The sequence below is a fragment of the Ramularia collo-cygni genome, assembly GCF_900074925.1.
Source record: "Ramularia collo-cygni strain URUG2 genome assembly, contig: RCC_scaffold21, whole genome shotgun sequence".
In the NCBI taxonomy this organism is placed as follows: Eukaryota; Fungi; Ascomycota; class Dothideomycetes; order Mycosphaerellales; family Mycosphaerellaceae; genus Ramularia; species Ramularia collo-cygni.
The window spans coordinates 505,464-522,658 of record NW_019716275.1 but is presented as its reverse complement, the minus strand read 5'-3'; the positions used below and the strand labels follow the sequence as shown (position 1 = coordinate 522,658).

The following is a 17,195-nucleotide window of genomic DNA, read 5'->3' as shown; positions in this document are numbered from 1 at the left end:
AAGTCATGTGAGAGACTTCAACGGTAGGCAGAGACGTTGATCAGATCGTGTTCTCGTTCTTGGAAACAAATTTCCTCCCTTTCCACCTCAAACGCGGTCCGCAGCACGAGCATAAAGACAGCTTCTCAAAGTCCGTCAAAGTCGATATCGCCCGTGGAACCTTTGTCACCGGATCGCAAACGTCACCATCTCACAGAGCCAACGTTCCGCAAGCAATTCGGGGCGCAATCATGGTGATCAGCGAGACGCGGAAGCGCGTAATGAGGCAGCTAAATAGCAGATATATATACGGGAGATATGTAAGAGCCGCCGTGCTAGAAACTCGGACCCAAGAAACAGCTGGCTGATTCTCGACCTCGACCTCCAGCCACTCCTCCACGCCATCGTCGCCCTAATACAACTCACCATGGTATCGATACTGGTCCGCAAATTTAATGGCTACTATGCAAGCCGGCCGGTCATGACCACCATGATCACCAACGCTGTACGCCCTTTCCACCGCCTGCGAGCGCAATGCGAGTACTAACATCAGCAGGTTCTTGGTGGAATCGCAGACACGGTCGCCCAAACCCTCACAGCTATCCGACTACGCCAACGACAGAAAGCGCTCAACCCGAATAGCGATACAAGAGAGGACTTCATGTCGGTGGAGATTCAAGATTTGGACAAAAAGGTACCATGGCCGGCGGACGACTACATGACACCCGCGTCAAAACGTGGACCACCTCCTTTCGACTTTGAGAGATTGATCAGATTCATGGCATATGGTTTCATGATGGCGCCGGTGCAGCACAAGTGGTTCGGAATGCTGCATAGGTTGTTTCCAATCGAGAATGGAAAGGGCACGGCGAATGCACTTAGGAGGGTTGCTCTCGATCAATTCATCTTCGCTCCAATCGGTATGGAGCCCGCGATCCCGAGCCTTGAGAGGGATGCTAACCGTCAACAGGTCTTGCGGTCTTCTTCACATTCATGACGGTTGCGGAAGGTGGTGGTAGGCGGGCAGTCGTTCGCAAGTTTCAGGACGTCTATCTGCCCTCACTGAAAGCCAACTTCATTGTATGGCCGTTGGTTCAAGTGCTGAACTTCCGGGTCATGCCAATCCAGTTCCAAATAGTGAGTTGCTCCCTTCTATCACTCACACCTCAACTGATGTCGAGATAGCCATTTGTTTCCACGATTGGTATCTTCTGGACAGCATACTTGTCGATGAACAACGCTTCCGAAGAGCCCATGGCGACTCCTGGCGCTTCACCAGCATAAGGGGAGAGGTCAGGACAGACTCGGGCGATTACGGGAGCATTGAGTTAGCTTGGCGCGGATGGAGTTGGAACGGCAGTCATTGGGCGTTTGGAGGGATGCATACAGGAGTTGAGCGTGTAGCCTCGGGAACTGGGAACCCATTATATGTATGTACTACCTCTGAATTTACATTTTGTGCAGAAAGCCTTGAATTTTGGCTTGAGATTGTGAACCCCCACCATAACTTACACCCCGCCGCAACGAAACCTTCCAGTTCGCTCAACCACAACCCTCGCACCAACAACACCACAGCAGCCAGCGAACATGTCTCTTACCAGCAAGCTCGCAATCACCGACGTCGACCTCAAGGACAAGCGCGTCCTTATTCGGGTAAGCGAGATCACAATGGAGCGACGACCGTCACTCTGACCACTTCTTTCCTCTGCAGGTCGACTTCAACGTCCCGCTCGACAAGGAGCAGAAGATCACCAACACCCAGCGTATCGCCGRTGCCGTACCAACGATCAAGTATGCCATCGAGAAGGGTGCCAAGGCAGTGATCCTCATGTCACACCTTGGCCGTCCAGATGGCTCCCCAAACCCAAAGTACTCCCTGWAGCCCGTGGTCCCTGAGCTCGAGAAGCTCCTTGGTACCAAGGTCGCCTTCACCGATGACTGTGTTGGTCCAGAGGCCGAGAAGGTCGTGAACGGCACTTCAAACGGTGGAGTCGTGCTGCTCGAGAACCTGCGTTTCCACGCTGAGGAGGAGGGCTCGTCCAAGGACAAGGAGGGTAACAAGCAGAAAGCGGACAAGGCAGAGGTTGAGAAGTTCCGCAAGGGCCTCACTGCTCTAGGAGACGTCTACATCAACGATGCGTTCGGCACTGCTCACCGTGCACACAGCTCCATGGTTGGTGTTGACCTCCCACAAAAGGCGTCTGGYTTCCTCGTCAAGAAAGAGCTCGAGTACTTCGCCAAGGCATTGGAGAACCCACAGCGTCCTTTCCTTGCCATCTTGGGAGGAGCCAAGGTGTCGGACAAGATTCAGCTGATCGAGAACATGCTTGACAAGGTCAACGCGTTGATCATCTGCGGTGGAATGGCATTCACATTCAAGAAAGTTCTTGACAACATGAAGATTGGCAACTCTCTTTTCGACGAGCCTGGCTCGAAGAAGGTCAAGGAGTTGGTTGAGAAGGCGAAGAGCAAGGGTGTGGAAATCACCCTTCCAGTGGACTACATTACCGCAGACAAGTTCGACGCAAACGCGAAGACTGGCTACGCCACGGACGAGTCCGGCATCGAAGACGGCTGGATGGGTCTGGACTGTGGTGACAAGAGCATCGAGCTATACAAGAAGGCGATCGAGAAGGCGCAGACTATCCTCTGGAACGGCCCCGCAGGTGTGTTTGAGTTCAAGGCGTTCGAGAAGGGCACGCGGGCCACCATGGACGCTGCTGTCGAGGCTGCCGCAAAGGGCAAGATTGTCATCATCGGAGGAGGTGACACGGCTACCGTTGCCGCCAACTACGGAGTCGAGGACAAGCTCAGCCATGTGTCTACCGGTGGCGGTGCCAGCTTGGAGCTCCTCGAGGGCAAGGACTTGCCTGGTGTGTCTGCTCTATCAGAGAAGTCGTGAATAGCCGACCATGAAAAAACCGAGAAAGGCAGTGAGGCGAAGCTATAGATACCACGCTCGACGACTTACGAGGCAATATTGTACATAGCATATGAAGCTTTGTGACGGCATGCCAATCTACCTCGTCTGCCTCGTCGGGGTGAACTCAAGGAGGCGCTGAGCGGTCCAGGCTCTTGCAATCGGGCACGTATTTTGTGCCCTCGCGCTGGTTCATGTTCATCCGTAGATCAAATCTCGACGCTCCACATCGTGACGTAGTCGTAAAGCACCACTTCTCTGGATGCTGGCCATTCATCATTCCCGCCTCGTCTGCTTCACTTCCGCGCCGACTCCATCTTCTTCAGCTCYTCCCTGCGATTCGTCACCGTTAGCTCGCCTTCCCACCTCGTCTGTCACCTCCATCCGATCAACTCACTTCAGCTGCACCGAGAACTCGTCCGTGGTGTCATCATCGTCCCAGCTCTCCTCCCAAAGATGTGTGTTTGCTGTCTGTGAGCCAACCTCCTCCTCCTTCGCCCAGTCTATTCAGTCATATTGTTAGTCAATTTCCCTTCTACGCGCCTCCAAATCGTCGTGTACCTTCTACTGGAAAGTCCTCAAACTCATCGTCCTCCTCCAATTGCGCCGCGGGCTTCTGGGGCTGTTGCGAGTTGTCCTTGTTGTCCGAGGCGGTTGCTTTCGTGCTGCTGGCGTCTGCTGCTCCTGACATTGTGGCTGAATCAATCGAGTTTTGTCGGTTTAATATGTGAGTCGGAGTCGTTGAGCGGCGAATGTGTTTGGTCGATGTTCGGGCGCAGGTTGATGTCGATGTCAATCCGATGTACGGAGATGGCAAGCTCATGCGCGCTTAGTCACTCTTCCCAAACTTGGCTCTTACTACTACCACTCGGTCATCTCTTCTTCACATGCGTCAAGGACGAGAGCGTAGACTTAGGCGGAGCGATGTCGATGCTACCGTCAAGCAAAGGTGATGGCCCCAGACCTCGATGCTTGGTCACAAATACCACTTTGCCCAACTTTGTGAATCATGAGCAACCACCAACGAAGAAAAGACCATTCTCTACACTTCTGAACCAGACTTTCACGCATACAGTACGGTCCAATTTGCCTTTCTTACAACATGTTGCTAATGATTAACAAAGCTTGAAATCCTCCTCCCTGAAGATGCAGCTAAGAGTCTACAACAACAACTCGCTGATGGAAAAGGAACCTTGCAATATGCCCGGGTTCACATGAAACCCAGTGAGCTCATTCATGGCGATTTTTTCAACCAATACATCAAAGCTGGTATGCTGTACGAGACTACCCTTTCGATCAATATGCTGACTTTAACTAGGAAATATTCTAATGCTCTCCTCTGGTCGCGCGGGAATTGACAGTCCCATCATCTCACTCTCTGACGGCCTTCTGCGCATCGAAGTCGACAAAGCCACATTCGAACGTATGGGTCTCGAGGGAAAACCGATCCAGACAGAAGGAAGGAAACACGTCMAAGCCCGTTTTGCTATTGAGCTCAATCTTCGCCTACCTTCCATGCTTCCTGGCAAAAATGGCTTCGATCGCATCGTGTGGGCTTTCAAGAATGTACTGAACAGCTCTCTAACATGGCTTTTCTGTGATCTCAGCAATACAGACATCTCGGGCGGACCTCTCGATACACATCACCCGATTATTAAAAAAGTAGAGCCCCAGTCGTTGAGCCTCGGCAACATTCTAGTTCCTGTCTTTCCAGAGGAGCTGATTGAGGAAGACTACGCCGATGCTGCGGAAATCCTCGAATGGATCACTCTGGCTCTCCTAGGCTCTCCACGGGTATTGAAAGACGATGATGTCGATCCATTCCTTTCCCGTTATTCAGTGCCCGCGGCTTTTGGAGAGTCTGTCCCCGAACGTCTGGTCAAGATGAGCTGGGAAGGTCTTGTGCCGCCAGCTTTCGCGCAAAAGGTTTTCCTTGCTGTGCTGAAAGCTTGTGGGGGACAGTGGGCAGCCGTGAACGGCTCAGCGTTTTCTGGGGAAGCCTACACGATTCTAGTCACGAAGGGCCACAGTACAACGTGGCTGTACAAGGATTGAGAAGAGCATTGAGCATGTCCGGAACTTTCTTGACTATTCGCAGCTTTTCTGAAGCTCATGGGCCGGCTGAGATGTGCTCACGACAGGGTCGATGTTGGAAGCTTCTGAAGAGTCCCTACCTTAACTGTTCACTCTATGGGCGACCGACTACGGAGCAGCAGTTACACAACCAAGCACCTTGCTCAACGGACCCAGCACCTCCTCGGACCCGGACCATCTATTACCCGCAGTAGCAACAGCCTGCACCAGCAATGGATATAGCAAAGGCAAWTGTGCCCTTTTCCCGTCGTGATTTGCGTTCAGAGCATCTGCACCCAGCTCCAGCTCTTTGATCGTCTCAAAGCTGAAGAGAAGCTCTTCTAGCTCGGACAGCGGCTGAGGTTTATGCCCTCTCAGTGGCTGGTCGGCGATATAGGCGCGAAGTGGGATCGCGAGACGGAGGATCAAAAGAGGAGCCGCTGCTTGCGCAAGACTCGCCCGTTCGGGAGACCCATCGGTCTTCGAGGAAAGCGTTACAAGTTCTCGCCAGCAGACGTAGGCCAAATCTTCCCGTAGTGAGAACGGAACTTTCTTGACGCGACCTCTTCGAACCTTTACAATATCCGTCAATGGAKATTCTTCCCCAGTCKGCAACTCGCCAACTTCGGGTTGATGTATCAGGGAAGCATGAAACAGCGCACGTGTGTACACTGTTCGTGTCTTCGCTGAGAGATCCGTGCTTCCAAGGCGTGGCACGAGGACTTCCCTCAAAGCCCGGAAGCTCGCAATATCAAAGACCTGATCGTCATGTACTCTGCCCAGGTCCTCCACCAAATGCACATCGTTGCCCTTGACAATGCCGCTAATAATTCCGACAAACTCAGCCCATAATTCTTCTCTTGTATTTTGGTCAATCTCGTGCTGCTCGGTCTGATCCAGAACGGGCTTCGCCAAAGCGAGTGCACTCGTTGTAGCTCGATGCCAGAGTGGGAGGCCCTTGTATTGTAGTCTGAATGTGTATTTGCTCTCCACAAGTCTTCGCAAGCTCTGGACAGCCTGCAGTAGAGCGCCAGAATCGAGGAGTTCTGCCTCGGCGATGTGCGGGAGAATGATTTCCTGCAACCACATGGTGCTCTCACTCGAAATCGCCACGAATGTTGGACGGAATTTCGACGAGGCAGGCTCATCTGCTGTTTCGTGATGGAGAGTCGCCAGCTTTGCCGCGACGGTTATAAGACAAGCCGCAATATTTGGTTGATCCGCCCGCATGCTCTTGAACAAGTGTAGGATCTTTGACTGCAAGGGGCTCATTGCTGCAGTGTCTGCACCATAGCGTGGACCGTCAGACTCCCTGATACACTGGTAAAGATTGTTGATCATGGTCCGAGTCTGCGAGGTGTTGATGGTGTCAGCGGTCAAGCGATATATCTCCTCGCCGGCTTGCGCATAAGCTACGTATGCATCCTGATTGTCCTGATTGCTCTTATCGTCATCTGACACGTTGGGGAAACGCTTCAACCAGAGTGAGACGGTCCTGTATGTAGGACCCTTGAAGGCCGTTGACGAGAGCTCGATACCAGACAGCACACTTGACAGAGCTGTGTAGACGGCAGCATTGAGCAGATGGTTCTCGACATCGAGGTAGCGCTCTAGCATGCTCAAAAAGACTTCCCAAAGGCTAGGCAGTTTTGCTATCTGCTCTATCACCCCCAGGTGCTGCGCGACAACGTCAAAATTTCCCGCGATGATGGTCTTGGACATTTCAACATCTGGTGGGTTCGTTGAAGAACTTGGCGCACCGTTGGCACGATTTTCCTCTTCTTGCAAGTACAGGAACGAGTCGACGCGCGAGATGTGGAAGATCGTGTTTCGCAAAAGCATGTCCCATGCAGCTGGCGACAGTCGGTCTCCATGTAGCTTGAAGACGTTCAAGATCGTCTGGTATGCAGCATTGCGAATCTCTTTCAAGGGCTTTGCAGCAACGTCACGTAGACGCAGCAGCAAGAAAAACCACTGCGCAGGTTGAGACGCGGGAAGCATAGATGACAAGTCTTCTTCAAGCTCGTCGAATTCTTTGGCCTCGTCGATGAAACATCCCAGTTCTTCTGACGAGAACCTGTTGAACAGCCACTCCGCCATGTTCCACGCAATGGTGATCGCAGTCAAAGAGCCGTTGACATCATCTTCCTGGCACATGAAACGGTGTAGGAGTTCAATGAGGTCAGGGATGGCATCAGGCGGTAGAGCATCGAGGAAGTCGGAGCACATGAGCTGCGTTGCTCCAAAAGCGCCTTTTCCAATGGTCTTTGAGACCAGGTCGAAGGTTCGGAGTCTCCAATCAATGCTCACTGCTTCCCCTTTCATCTTTCGGAGTGAACTTTCTTCGCCTTCGAAGGCAACGCTGATGATGGCAATAATTCTGTCCCATCCAGCGACTAGAGAGTCGCCACATCGCTCAAGAATCGCCTGCAGTGAGCTCAAGACATGACTCTGAACTTCCATATCGTTAGGTGTGATATCACCATCTTCGAGGTAGATCTCGTCAACTAAACGTAGAAGAACGTCCAATGCACGGCGCTGAACGAGCCCTCGTTCTACAATGTCCTCTTTGGTTACTTCAGCGATGGTAGCCTCGGCCAATTTGACCAACACATTGGTAGCGCTTCGGCGGGCATCACGAGGAGTGGAATTGGTCCTCGCGATGGAGATGAGCTCATCGACAATGCATTCCCAGCCACTACCAGTCGACTGCTCGTCCACAAAGCGCGGTACGTTGAGCTCTGCCAAGGTTCCAAGTTTGGGTATCACGAAATGGTAGTCTCTCGCATGAATCTCCGCGAAAGTACTAATACCTGGCAATCCAGAGAAGGTCCTGCCTCTGGGCAAGGGTGTCTTTGGCGTAGTAGGCGTAGGGTCTGCCGCTGAAGGCACCGGAGAGTCAGGTTCCTCACGCTTRCCGTGCAGCAATTTGCAGAATGTCTGAAGCACGTTCAGGAATGCATCATTCGGGTAGTCTGCCGAGCTCTCTAGCAGCCGTGAAGCTGCTGATTCGACAGCAGCAACCTCGGCGCTGAACGTCTGTACGACCGATGCTGAGTCCATCTCTTTGTGGTGTCGAGAGATCTGTTGCGGAGTGGTGCGACTCAGAACCATATCCGCCTGCTTCAATGCACTGACCACAACGGCAAACGCTGAGTGTAGAGTTGGACCGAGAGCTATCGCCAGATTCAACAGCGCTCTGAGACAAAGTAGATTGCGCACTGAAAGCATTGGCTTTAATGGCTCCACTGAAGGTCGTCTATTGTTCTCCAAAGATAACGACGTTGTCTGAGATACCAGACTGTCGACACTTAATAGCGATCTCGGGTTGGAGAACATTCGAGGGCTCTCTGCCTGAGGGGACCGAGGATAGTCACCACCAGCTGCGTTGAGAATGTGAGGCGGGACTGCAGCTTTAGCAAGAGTAGTCATCATCGCATCTCTCGGCGTACTTAAACGCAGCAGACCAGCAACTTGTGCAAAGCGTTGGTAGGCTTTGATGAGGTTACGAAAGTATGCGTCATCAAGAGCAGCGTTGAGGAAGGTCGAAGCAGTCGCCAGTACTGCTGGCCAGCAGGACTCGATGATGCCAGCGACAGCTGCAACTCGTGCAGCATATGGGGCCTCTTTAGCTTCAAGGGGATTGAGGGGGACAGCCCCAGTCCTAAATGAAAGGGATCTCGCCCTCTGCCTAGAATCTGAGTTTGGTACAGATGTCGCGCGGTTTGAATTCTTAGACCGGTGTGCTTCATTTTGTACCGTCAAAGGCAGCACAGTCCGGGCGAGGCTGTTCGAGAACCCGTTCAGACACTCCAATACTATTGCGTAAAGGTATGTGTCGGGCAGAGCAGGTGCATCACTCTTGTCTAGCTGCTCCAAATAAGGAGACTTGGGTAGGCTCCACTGCGAACTTATTCCTGCAATGCTGACTTCTGTCACGCCAAGAGCTGATCCAAATACGCCAGCCATCCCTCCAGCTGCGTCGAGGGTTCCCTGGTCGTTATTGGATTCCGTCGGAGAGGCTGGCCCCGTGGGAATAGTCGACTGCTGCCCAAGCCCAATGGCAGACGGCTTCTCTGAAGAGAGTCGGACGAATGAGGAAAGCAGATCTTGAACAATAGTTTTGCCCCCCTCCCGCCCGTCATACGCAGAATATGCTTCGATCAAATTGCTGCCATCAGCGAAGAATCCTCGAAGCACTTCTAGCACCAGAGCACGCTTCCATCCAGGTGATATTTCCGGGTCCAGAGCTTGAGTGCACAGATCCAGAGCTACTTCGACATCACGAAGAAAGCTTGTCATATGCCGATTCAAGATGAGGCTAAGTATCCGCAAAGACCGAACGGTGATGGAGAATGGCAGCCGGTCAGACAAAGTCCGTATGATGATTGGAAAGATGTTGGCACCAATAATAGACAAGAGTTCTTCGTGAGCGCCAAACATGTCCGAGTTGGCATCGAGGGCCGAGAATATAAGCTCGAGGCTGGACTCTGCCGAAAGCGCAGTGAATTGAACAAATTTCGTCTTGCGTTCGTCTGCTGCCAATGCGAGATCACGAAACACTCTACAGGCATCTTCGAACGCCGCAGATCTTTGCTCCTCTTTGCCATTTCCGGCATCTACTTTACTGGTCGTAGTTTGTGTGGCGGTAAGGCTGTCCTCGGTTGCTACCTTTTCGAACACCGTCGTAACCAATTGCTGCAATGTCGCAGCTGCCACGCCACTGACTGTGGAAGCTTTCGCAGCCTGAAGTGAGGAGCATATCCGCAGTGCAGCACTCAGGAGGTCGCCCTCCAATTCAGCGTCGTAGTTCTGCAGTAAGGAGGGCAATGCTTGCAAAATCTTAAGCTGGATGTCCAGGCCTAAGTCCGTGCAAGCGTTGAAAGCCTCGAGAGCATCTTGGAGGCGTGCCTTGGGAAGTCCTTTCGATATGACAAKCCGTTGCAAGGAGACTATCCCACTGCCAGCGAACTTGGGGTTCCGTGTCCCGCACGCTATTAGAAAAGGTTCAATGAACGTGGGTCGCCGGCTTAGATCTCTTGCCGATCAGCATGTGAAAGTTTTGATGGATCACTTTGGTGCATACCAGCTGCAAGTTGTTGCTCAGATGTCGCAGGCAGCGCCTTGAGTTCTGAAAGCGATTTTTCGGCCGCATTTCGTAGATCTGCATTCTTTCTCTTGGCCTCTGATGCGAGAGTCCCCAATTCATTTGCAAGCAACGTCGCGCTCATTTTGCCCGTAGTCAATTGAGCTTCCCTTTTCGCTCAGACATTCATGTTGGAGAGTTGGGGAGACGGAGCTCCTGAATAAGAAGACAAGACAAGACAAGACAAGAGGCGGGACGGTGGAAGGAGTYGATGTTTCCAAGCTTGTGCTCAAGGGATGGATGGAATGTTTGATGAAACGGAGACAAGTGTCCTAGCGTGATCGTCCGCTCCGCTCGGCCCATCCCGAGAACATTACAAAGCCAAGGAAGGAGTACGTACTTGACAACGACAACGGCATGCTCTTACCGATCTACATCTTCGGGGTCGAACAGGCAAGCGACATGCTCGTCCGGCTGACTCCACTGGAGCATAAGGTAGTCATCGCCTTGCAGTTTGGCTGACTTGTCTCTTCCATTGCTTCTTACATTGCTTCTTACAATGTCTCTACGCACGCCTTGCCTTTTCCCCTTTGGGCCTATCTAAACCTTGGCTCTATGGCGTCTCACGCCCCGTCAAAATCTTTCCAAGATGCATGGCCCTAAGTATATAGGAAGACTTCCTGCCTCTCCAATCTCACAATCCTTGCTCTCCATCTCTTAGAGTTACAATTTCTACACATTACTCCACATTGCACAACATGGCTTCCACTATCCCCTGGACTCAGATCAAGGCACTATCCTTTGACATTTACGGCACTCTCGTTGATTGGGAGAATGGCATTGCCAATGCTGCACGAGCTACCGCTCTTGGGCCGTAAGTCCCCACTGCAAAGTTCCATCCGACTTCATTCCTGCGATCTTACGCGCAAGTACCATGCCTGGCATCCCCACATGGCTGACCATCAACATCATAGCCACCTGCCATCTGAGCACAAGGATCTTATGCTAGGCATCGAAAGACATGATACCACGGTGCAGAGAGAATATCCAACACTGCGCCAGACCGAAATCATTGCTGAAGGCCTGCGCCGTTATGCCCGGGAGCTTCGAATTGTCGAGAATGGCCATTTGACAGAAGAGCAACTCGAGCAGTCAGCAAAGGAGTATGGCTCCGAGATCGGAAAATACCCGGCGTTTGAAGACAGCGTTGCTGCTATACAGGCTCTGAGCAAGCGATACAAATTGATCCCGCTTTCGAACGTAGATCGGGGTTCCTTCAAAAAAACGCTTGCTGGACCACTCAAAGGCTGCCATTTCGACGCCATCTACACGGCAGAAGACATCGGCTCCTATAAACCCGATCCCAATAATTTCGAATATTTACTGAAGCATGTCAAGCTTGATTTTGGCGTGGAGCAGGATCAGCTGTGTCATGTTGCTCAGAGTCTTTTCCACGACCATGGCCCTGCAAAGCAATTCGGACTGCAAAGCGTTTGGGTTGACAGAGGGGGTTTGATGGGAGGCGAGCCCGAGGGTGCACAGGAGAAGTTCGGATTCAAGCTGAGGGTTGAGACTCTCCGTGAACTGGCAGACATCGTAGAAGATGCTTTCAGCAAAGCTTAGATGTAGAGCTTCGTCACAAAACAGAAGAGTGGAAGAAAGAGCCTGCTCAATTTCATTCGTCTTCCAATGCATTTAGAACCAAACGAGATCTGATGGTCAAAAGGGTATCCGAATTCCTTCCTTCCGCTTACTCCCAAAACACCGAAAGCATGGCGCCGAACCGTCGCTCGCTCGCTCGCTCGCTACAAAACAACCTCCAACTTCCGTACTCAGGCAGATTCCTAAGCCATGGTGTTCTGCACAGCCGCGAGCGCCAATTTCTGGACCTCAACGGACGCTCCGCTTGCGTCGACACTAAGTACATCGATCTCGTMTGCCGTCKKSKKCTYSARRMWWWRRATCTGACTGTGCACCATGGAGTCCTTCATGTAGTGATTCTGGCGCGCTCTCACACGGTCCAGCAGCAGAGCCTCCGAAACGTTGAGAAAGACAAAGTGGACCTGGATCGTGGGGTGTTCGTAGGTAGCAATACGCATCACATCGCGATACTTGCGCTTCAGCGCACTGCAAGTGATGATGACCCCGGGGCTTTGTTCAAGGGCCCTAACAGCCTCTTCCCGCAGCAAGATTAACCAGTCCCATCGATCGGCGTCAGTGAGTGGTTGGCCGTTCGCCATCTTGTCCACGTTTGACTTTGGGTGGTACTTTATTTGATTGCCCGTCAGCCAAAAGCCACGTTTTGCCGATCCTTTCACATGCAACTTACTGCGTCACCTTCCAGATATGGAAGTGAGAGCGTGGAGTGAAGGTGCTCCGCGACTGAAGTCTTGCCACAACCTGCCGGACCAGTAATCACCCAGATGTGCTTCTGTGCAGGTACAGTTGCGAGACCGTTGGCGCTGCTTGTGTTGGAAGACATCTTTGCGAGGTTGTGATCGGAAGACTCAGAGGGCGGAGTAGGTGGTAGGTTTTGTCGAGGAAGGGAGTTGGTTTGCATGATCGCGGATGATCACAGGGCTTTGCTGGAATGATGGAGAGGCTTTGGTTATGTGGAATGAAGTAAGCCTGAGACGATGGCAGTTTTTTTGGTGTTTGCTTTGGTAAGGATCAAGGGAGGCCGGTGGTAGGTGGCAAGATGCGATSAGAGGAGGAAAGTCGCCGCTGGGCCTTTGTACACTGGGATCACTCTGAGACTTCCGAGAGTTTCCATCCGATGCCAATTGCCTTGCCGTACGCAAACAAAGAGAAACGTTCTCCTGAGTGGGGGTCAAACAAAATGGAATGATCGATGAGGGCGGCGGAAATCAATTAGCCTATTGTCGGCGTTTGAGGCTGATCCGAGTCGCCTTAACTTTCCATCACGACCCCAGAAGCTAGGTTCTTTGGCGGGGCGGAAAATGGTTTATCCCTGAACCTAGTTCAATGTGCTCTATAAATAATAAGAGCCGGGGCACAAGGTACCTGGCGATGTAGGAGGTGGTCTATAGCATCTCTTTGCATCGGAGGATGTTCACGACTGTGGCGTAAAATCTAGTATCCTGGCTCTAGTGCGTTGGCAGCGGATCAATTCTAGCAAAAATGTAGCGAAATCGGATCTCTGGCCGTCAGGAATAAAGGTTCCCTTGCAAAGCGACGCTGTTATATCCGAGAAACTATAGTACCAAGGACGACCGATTTGAGACTTTGTTCAATTCATCGCTGCAGTTGCTCTAACGCCCGAATCTACCCTCCATTATCCTTTTCGTCATGAGTCCCTTTCCCAAACGCCTTGATTGCCTGGTTCATACAATGTTGGAAGGGTATACGACTTCCTTCAAGCTCACAAACTCCTCCTTGATCGACCGCATGCTCACAAATCTCGACAAAAGGTTTGCAGACCCCGCCTTGTCGTTCGTTCCCGAAGCTCTCGCACCACCGAAGGGCTGCTGAGCAACAACAGCTCCGGTGGACTTGCAATTGAGGTAGAAGTTACCGGCAGCGTTCCTTAGGGCATCCTCAGCGAAGCGCAGAGCGKTTCTGTCCTGAGCAAAGACAGCGCCAGTCAATCCATACTCGGATGTGGTGTCGATTGTCTTGCAGATGTCGGAGAAAGCCTTTGTTGGGTTCTTAGTGTCGTCGTAGATGTGAATCGTGAGAATGGGACCAAAGAACTCCGTGCTCATGTACTTGTGGCTTGGATCCTTGGTGACGTAAATCGTTGGGTGGATGAAGAAACCTTCAMTACCGTCGTGCACACCGCCGACGAGGAGCTCCAGGTCTTTGTCGTTTTTGGCGTCGTCGATGGCTTTGGAGAGTTTGTCGAAGGATTGCTGGTGGATCACGGGTCCGATGAAGTTCTCAAAGTTCTCTGGTCCGCCAATCTTCAGCTTCTTGGTCTCCTCGACCAGCATCGGCTTCGCTTGTTCCCAGAGACTAGCAGGGAAGTATGCTCTAGAGGTTGCCGAACATTTCTGTCCTTGATACTCGAATGCGCCTCGGACTGTGTTGATAACGGTATTGTGAACATCAGCAGACGGATGTACCAGATGGAAGTTCTTGCCACCAGTCTCGCCCACAATTCGTGGGTAACTCCTATATCTACCCTCAGCAGTGCCCTGTCCGATTTGTCCATACAATGAGCGGAAGACGGCAGTCGATCCAGTGTAGTGGAGAGCAGCAAACTCTGGGTGCGACAGAACAGCTTTAGTAACCTCCACGGCATCTCCTGGGACAAATTGGATTACATCGCGAGGAAGGCCGGCCTCCAAGAGAATATTGTAGAAGAGCCAGTTCGATGCCATTGCCGCTGGGGATGGCTTCCAAACAACCACGTTACCCATCAATGCCGGTGCGCATGGCAAATTGGCGGCAATGGCTGTGAAGTTAAAAGGTGTAATTGCGTACACGAAGCCCTCAAGGGGCCTGTACTCAACTCTGTTCCAGACTCCAGGGCTGTTATGGGTGGGTTGCTGGTCATACAAGTCCTGTGCATACTGCACATTAAACCGCAGGAAGTCTACGAGCTCCGCTGCAGAGTCAATCTCAGCTTGCCACGCATTCTTGCCCTGACCCAGCATTGTTGCAGCCATGATGTCGTATCTGTATTTTCCTGCCACGAGATCAGCTGCCTTGAGAAAGACAGCCGCTCTGTCCGAGAATGGCAGACTTTCCCACGRGCTCTTTCCAGCCAATGCAGAATCGATTGCAGTGTTGACATCGGATGTTGATGCACTGGACCAAGATGCAATCGATTGCTTGTGTGACATGGGGAATGGCTGCTCTGAAACCTTCGCGGTCTTTGTCTCTTTCCCAGCTACTACGATTGGGACTTGGAGGGGAGCTTTGGAGCGAAGGGTTTGCATCGCGGCCGCGAGCTTCTCACGATCGGCAGAGTCCTTTTCGTAATGTTTCTATATATTGTCAGCTTCAGATGAGCATTTGGTCTGATCATGCTCTACTAACATTGGGCTCATTGTTGATGACGGGAATCTTGAAGTTTGCAAGAGTTGCAACACTTCTCAGCCCAAGGGATGTAGGCGACGTTGGCAGAGAGGCTCCGATGCGTGATTTGCATGTTTGCAAGCCTCTTGTGGCCATTATTGCGAGTTGTTGTGTTGCTGTTACTTGGTGAGCTATCTGTATATATTTGTCGATCAGCGGCTATTCACGGCGTCTTGCGTGTCTCCAGATGCTTCACATTTCGGCGCCGGTACCGGAGTATCGCCCGCCAAGAGTGCAGCGAAAGTGAAAGGCGCGTCCAACCCCGGACGCGGTGCGGCCAGCATCGGATGATGATATCAACGTGGAGTTTTACTCTTCGGTGCTTCAGCGGTAGTTCTACAACGGTAATCTCTAGACTAGCTCTACCGCATTTCTACCATCATGACCGATGGATCTTCCAACAAGGTCTTCACTCTCTCCGCGCATCTCGCGCACTCTGCCCCATCAACGACCCGGTGATCAGCACTCCAGCTGAGTACAAGCTCTTCCCTCTTGACCAACTCATCATGCTCGTTGAACGCCGGGACAACCCTGGATCTGCCCACCCCAAGAATGGCTACCTGCGGCTCTGAAATGACGGGAGACACAACGCCTCCGCCCACAGAACCAATGTTCGAGACTGTGAAGGTAGCACCTTTGAAGTCTGACGGTGCGAGCTTGTTGTTGCGCGCAGACTCTGACAGTCGCCGCATGGTCTTCGCGATCTCAGCAATGCTGAGGTCTTGCACGTTGTGAACGACTGGCACCACCAGTCCTGAAGGCRTATCGATCGCAATACCGAAGTTGTGGCACGCCCGATATGTCAACTCTGGCTTTTTGGGATCTTTTGTGTCCAACGAGGAGTTGAGCAGCGGGTGTCGTAGCAGGGCCAAACTCAGAGCTTTCATGATGAAAGCAAGATGTGTGATCTTCTGTTGCGAAGATGTGCTGATCTTCTTCCGCATGTTTGTGACAGCCGTCATATCTGCCGAGCATGTGTACAGGAAGTGGGGAATGCTCAGTGAACGAGTCATTACCTTGAACATCTGTGTCTGTACGGGCGTGAGAGTCACCCTCCGGTCATCCTTGGTTGCTGGTGCTGGTGCTGGCGACGATGCTACTGAAGGCATTTCTTGTGACTTCTCATTCCGCTGGGAGACGAAATTGTGGATGTCCTCTTTCAATACTCTGCCATCCTTGCCTGTGCCCTGCACATCCGTGATGTCAATGTCAAACTCCTTGGTCAGATGTCTTACTGCAGGTGTTGCGAGCGAGCCCATGTGCCCTCTGCTTTGGCGTGGTTGAGAGCGTTGTGGATCTTTCCGTCTACTCTGTTCACTGAGCTCTTGTTCTCCGCTCCCTGCCTGCATCTCACTGTGTTGTGCTACTGTTTCTGCTTTCGAGCCATTGCCCACGCTAGTGTCTGCCTCTCCTTCACCCTCTCCTCCTAGCTTGGCCTCGTCTTCGGCACTGAGCTCTTGCTGGATATCAATGTCTACCAATGGCTTGCCCGTGATAGCCATGTCATCGGGATCGTAGTGAAGCTTCTTGATGACTCCATCGAACGGGCTCGTAATTTCCACTGACGCCTTGTCCGATTGAACTTCGCATAGCTTGTCAAACTGTTCAACCCTAGCCCCAGGCTGAACAAACCATTGGATCAATTGGCATTCGGTAATACCTTCGCCAATGTCTGCAAGTAGGAATGGTTTTACAATGTCGAGTTGTGTTGACGCGTGGAATTGGCGGTAGAAGAGGGGACGCGGGAGACTGTTAGGGCGGACTTGCGATTGTTGTCGTTGGATGCGGAGCACTCTCGAGAAGGACGACCTGGCGGTACTCATATTGGCGGCGAATATGTTTTCACAGGAGTGGAATTGCTGGCATTGATCATTTCTATCTTGTTCATGAGTGGAGGTGGAGGTGGCAGAGCCGAACTTATTAAGCCGTGGATTCCCGCCTTTTGGGTGACGCAGCTCGCATTCCATGGGAGTTTTCCTGGCCTCAGGCGTCAACTCATGAGGCTCTGAAGTGCTTGTAGGGAGAATGCTCCCTAATTGACCTGTACGTCCAACATCTATGCTCCTTACTTGATAAGTCAATCTCGTTCCACAT

General features: G+C 52.1%; 9 protein-coding genes; 4 read left to right on the top strand and 5 right to left on the bottom strand.

The window, feature by feature from the left end:
* Positions 1-230: 230 nt before the first annotated feature.
* RCC_10299 (probable peroxisomal membrane protein MPV17 and related proteins) lies at positions 231-1,263 on the top strand (the record flags this gene model as incomplete). XM_023775530.1 has 5 exons in its annotated part: positions 231-299; positions 368-484; positions 536-899; positions 950-1,116; positions 1,165-1,263. 5 exons carry the CDS (start codon positions 231-233, stop codon positions 1,261-1,263), a joined length of 816 nt encoding a protein of 271 aa, XP_023631298.1.
* A 303-nt stretch (positions 1,264-1,566) lies between these two features.
* On the top strand, positions 1,567-2,881 carry RCC_10298 (probable phosphoglycerate kinase; the record flags this gene model as incomplete). XM_023775529.1 has 2 exons in its annotated part: positions 1,567-1,632; positions 1,691-2,881. 2 exons carry the CDS (start codon positions 1,567-1,569, stop codon positions 2,879-2,881), a joined length of 1,257 nt encoding a protein of 418 aa, XP_023631297.1.
* A 314-nt stretch (positions 2,882-3,195) lies between these two features.
* RCC_10297 (related to SEM1 Regulator of exocytosis and pseudohyphal differentiation) lies at positions 3,196-3,590 on the bottom strand (the record flags this gene model as incomplete). XM_023775528.1 has 3 exons in its annotated part: positions 3,196-3,232; positions 3,297-3,402; positions 3,461-3,590. 3 exons carry the CDS (start codon positions 3,588-3,590, stop codon positions 3,196-3,198), a joined length of 273 nt encoding a protein of 90 aa, XP_023631296.1.
* A 233-nt stretch (positions 3,591-3,823) lies between these two features.
* RCC_10296 (uncharacterized protein) lies at positions 3,824-4,954 on the top strand (the record flags this gene model as incomplete). XM_023775527.1 has 3 exons in its annotated part: positions 3,824-3,973; positions 4,024-4,168; positions 4,218-4,954. 3 exons carry the CDS (start codon positions 3,824-3,826, stop codon positions 4,952-4,954), a joined length of 1,032 nt encoding a protein of 343 aa, XP_023631295.1.
* Positions 4,955-5,101: 147 nt separating this feature from the next.
* Positions 5,102-10,203, bottom strand: RCC_10295 (related to MON2 Peripheral membrane protein with a role in endocytosis and vacuole integrity; the record flags this gene model as incomplete). XM_023775526.1 has 2 exons in its annotated part: positions 5,102-10,008; positions 10,059-10,203. The coding sequence occupies 2 exons, from the start codon at positions 10,201-10,203 to the stop codon at positions 5,102-5,104; spliced, it is 5,052 nt and encodes a 1,683-aa protein (XP_023631294.1).
* A 613-nt stretch (positions 10,204-10,816) lies between these two features.
* RCC_10294 (related to hydrolase (HAD superfamily)) lies at positions 10,817-11,681 on the top strand (the record flags this gene model as incomplete). XM_023775525.1 has 2 exons in its annotated part: positions 10,817-10,932; positions 11,033-11,681. 2 exons carry the CDS (start codon positions 10,817-10,819, stop codon positions 11,679-11,681), a joined length of 765 nt encoding a protein of 254 aa, XP_023631293.1.
* Positions 11,682-11,902: 221 nt separating this feature from the next.
* Positions 11,903-12,618, bottom strand: RCC_10293 (related to thermoresistant gluconokinase; the record flags this gene model as incomplete). XM_023775524.1 has 2 exons in its annotated part: positions 11,903-12,325; positions 12,388-12,618. The coding sequence occupies 2 exons, from the start codon at positions 12,616-12,618 to the stop codon at positions 11,903-11,905; spliced, it is 654 nt and encodes a 217-aa protein (XP_023631292.1).
* Positions 12,619-13,402: 784 nt separating this feature from the next.
* On the bottom strand, positions 13,403-15,197 carry RCC_10292 (probable delta-1-pyrroline-5-carboxylate dehydrogenase, mitochondrial precursor; the record flags this gene model as incomplete). XM_023775523.1 has 2 exons in its annotated part: positions 13,403-15,010; positions 15,063-15,197. The coding sequence occupies 2 exons, from the start codon at positions 15,195-15,197 to the stop codon at positions 13,403-13,405; spliced, it is 1,743 nt and encodes a 580-aa protein (XP_023631291.1).
* A 266-nt stretch (positions 15,198-15,463) lies between these two features.
* RCC_10291 (related to branched-chain alpha-keto acid dehydrogenase complex, E2 component precursor (lipoamide acyltransferase)) lies at positions 15,464-16,924 on the bottom strand (the record flags this gene model as incomplete). The annotated part of the gene is made up of 1 exon (XM_023775522.1): positions 15,464-16,924. The coding sequence occupies one exon, from the start codon at positions 16,922-16,924 to the stop codon at positions 15,464-15,466; it is 1,461 nt and encodes a 486-aa protein (XP_023631290.1).
* Between the last annotated feature and the right edge of the window lie 271 nt (positions 16,925-17,195).